Source organism: Chaetura pelagica, unplaced genomic scaffold (genome assembly GCF_000747805.2).
Source record: "Chaetura pelagica isolate M959 unplaced genomic scaffold, ChaPel_1.0 C11599840, whole genome shotgun sequence".
NCBI lineage: Eukaryota > Metazoa > Chordata > Aves > Apodiformes > Apodidae > Chaetura > Chaetura pelagica.
This window is the reverse complement of record NW_009970041.1, coordinates 1-2,606: the sequence shown is the minus strand read 5'-3', so window position 1 is coordinate 2,606 and position 2,606 is coordinate 1. Positions and strand designations below refer to the sequence as shown.

General features: G+C 35.9%; 1 protein-coding gene across 1 annotated transcript; it reads right to left on the bottom strand.

Moving 5' to 3' along the window:
- Positions 1 to 305: 305 nt before the first annotated feature.
- LOC104384747 (protein tyrosine phosphatase type IVA 1-like) lies at positions 306 to 2,558 on the bottom strand (the record flags this gene model as incomplete). Its single annotated transcript, XM_010005889.1, has 3 exons — positions 2,454 to 2,558; positions 816 to 908; positions 306 to 436 (listed from the first exon to the last, which is right to left on the bottom strand). Coding segments are annotated over exons 1-3 (329 nt in total), but the record flags the coding sequence as incomplete, so codon positions are not given.
- Between the last annotated feature and the right edge of the window lie 48 nt (positions 2,559 to 2,606).

Genomic DNA, 2,606 nt, shown 5'->3' with positions numbered 1-2,606 from the left:
AAAAAAAAAAAAAGGAAAATTATTGGACACTAATCAGTATGATTGGTATAAGAATGTATTCATTTACTTAACTTCATACATTCTGTGCAAGAGCTGTGGTAACAGCATAATCTGCAAACTAAAAGGCATTTATGTCTAAAATACACATACAATATCTTGCTGTCTTCTGAACTACTTTTAAGTGTGAAGTCGCTCCAATATTGGATATGTGACTATTTTACTTCTGCCTCAAAGAACTTTTGTACTTAATCTCAGCAAGTCTGACCAAGGATGGCAATCGAACAGATCTTTAAAACCTCACCCACCTTCCAAGACCAGCAACACAGTGTACAGCAACACAACAACCAGGTTCTTCACGAAATTTAACTTTAAGGAGGTTTAGCCAGTCATCAACAATCTGGTTGGATGGTGGAGCACCGTCATCAAAGGGCCAATCCTAGAATATAGCATTACATTCATTTAAAAAAATACATAAAGATATAAGTCTTTAAACTTGCAATATGCTACGTGCATACAAAAAAATGTAGGGGACACTGTACAAAAGAGCTGACAGCTAAAGGAACCACTCATGTGTATGGTTTTCTAATAGTATAACTATAGCAGTATCAGGAATATATTCCTTTTGATTGTTGCACAGATTTTGCTCAAAAAACAGGTGTTTTTTTTTCCTGACAAGAGAGCACGTCTGTACAGCTTTTGCCCCCACCAGCTCATGGGATACACTTGAAGACTTAAAAGAATAAATAAATTCAATACTACCTTATAAGGGGGGTGAAGGGTAGGTTGGTTTTAAAGTCTGCTTTTATACTACTTACCAAAACCTGAATGCCTTCTTTTTCCACCGGAGCAGTGTCATAAGTAGCTTCACACACTCTTACCACTGTGGTAACACCATATTTCTTAAGTTCCTAGGGAGTGGGAAAAGAAAAAAGCACCACCTGCTTTAGGAGTAAACCAATTTAACTTACAATTTAATTTTGTCAGTAGGTTAGCTTATTAAATAATTCCAAAAGTTTCAGAAAGTAAACTTGCACAAATGCTTGCCACTCTGAAGAACTAGGAAAGCTGACATCAGTGAAAACTTGTGTGTGCTCATGTCAGATACCTTTAAGCTCTTCTGCATAGTTTTGTTATGTTGGATCAGACTTTTTGCTTTTAAAATCAAAACTAGATGAACATTCTGATGAAATAAGTAGTCCATCTCCAAAAGATAATTAATTTCAAAGGAACAGGAAGTTTCCAGATTTGCAAAGCTACACATTTTAAATTCTCCCCTTCTATTTCTCTACTTAAAACAACAGGTTTGTAACGCCTCTTACTAATGAGAATTATGACCACAGGAAAATTTCTTATTCCAGTTCTGGAGTGATCATAACTAGAGGGTAACAAAATTTAATTTTCCATTTTGCTATTAACCTCCATTTATTAACCAAAAAAACCAACAACAAAAAAAGCACTCTTCCTTGAGCTTGCAACAACCCATCACTCACACTGTAACTGTCATGGTAATAACTGAAGCACAGCCTCAGCATACTTTATCAAGACATGAGAGTATAAAGGCAAGCAAATACTGTTTCACTATGCTTCTTGTATATTATCCCACACTGAATGCAAAAGAGAGGTATGATACACTCAAAATCCTGCTACTGAGGGACTACATTGCAAACTCGGACCTTACCTGGAAGTAATATTGGAGGAACTTATTGTTAGCATACATGGACACACTTTTAACTGTGCATTTTCTCTCCAACATGCTAGATGCAAGGTTTAGATGACAAATTCAGATATTACCCAAGCCACTTAGCTTTAGTCAGTAGATAACTTCAGCACGTACCAAAACACTTCAAGCAGTTTCAGCAACTCTGGATGCAGAGCAAGCCTACTGCCACATATTTCACTCAAGTAAGACACTATGGCACTTGGAGGATTCTATTAAGCTGCTCCACTACCATGACTTAAAATAATGAAGAGAAACAGGCAGTGAAAGCATGTTTCAATCCTGTTATTTGTTCTTACAGTTCTGATTCACAATGTATAGTGAATTATTTTAAATCACTATGTAATAGGTGAAAAGAAACATTACATCACTTCAGATTAACCTAAATGCTAGTTCTTTCCATTAGCAGATCTTTGCATTGTTCTATATAGAACTCACAGAAAATTCCTGTTTTCAGACCTAAACAATATACTTAATGTACAATCTACTATACAGTACTATTTCGTTACTTCACTTCCAGAAGTATGTTTTTGTAAAGGCCAAAAAGGTATCTGAATAGATTTGTCCGTAGGACTTCAAAGCATGGCATCAGTATTTGAAAAAAAGCCAGTATGTGAACAGTCTCAGTACCTCTTTGTATGGCTTCCAAAGTTGCTATTAACTAGTAAAGAAGAACATTGTTAATAGGGCATGCTGGTCAGGCATTTAAAAAGTAAGAATTCTGTCCTGGCCTTACCTCTATAAATTTGTTTAAGGTTGCATTGGTTGGATTGTGTGTGATTAGGAATCTCATGTTCTTGTAGGTGATTTCCACAGGAGCTGGGCGGTTCATTCGGGCCATGTTGATTTAGTTTAACATGCAACAAGATTATGAAAGGATTAAAAAAAA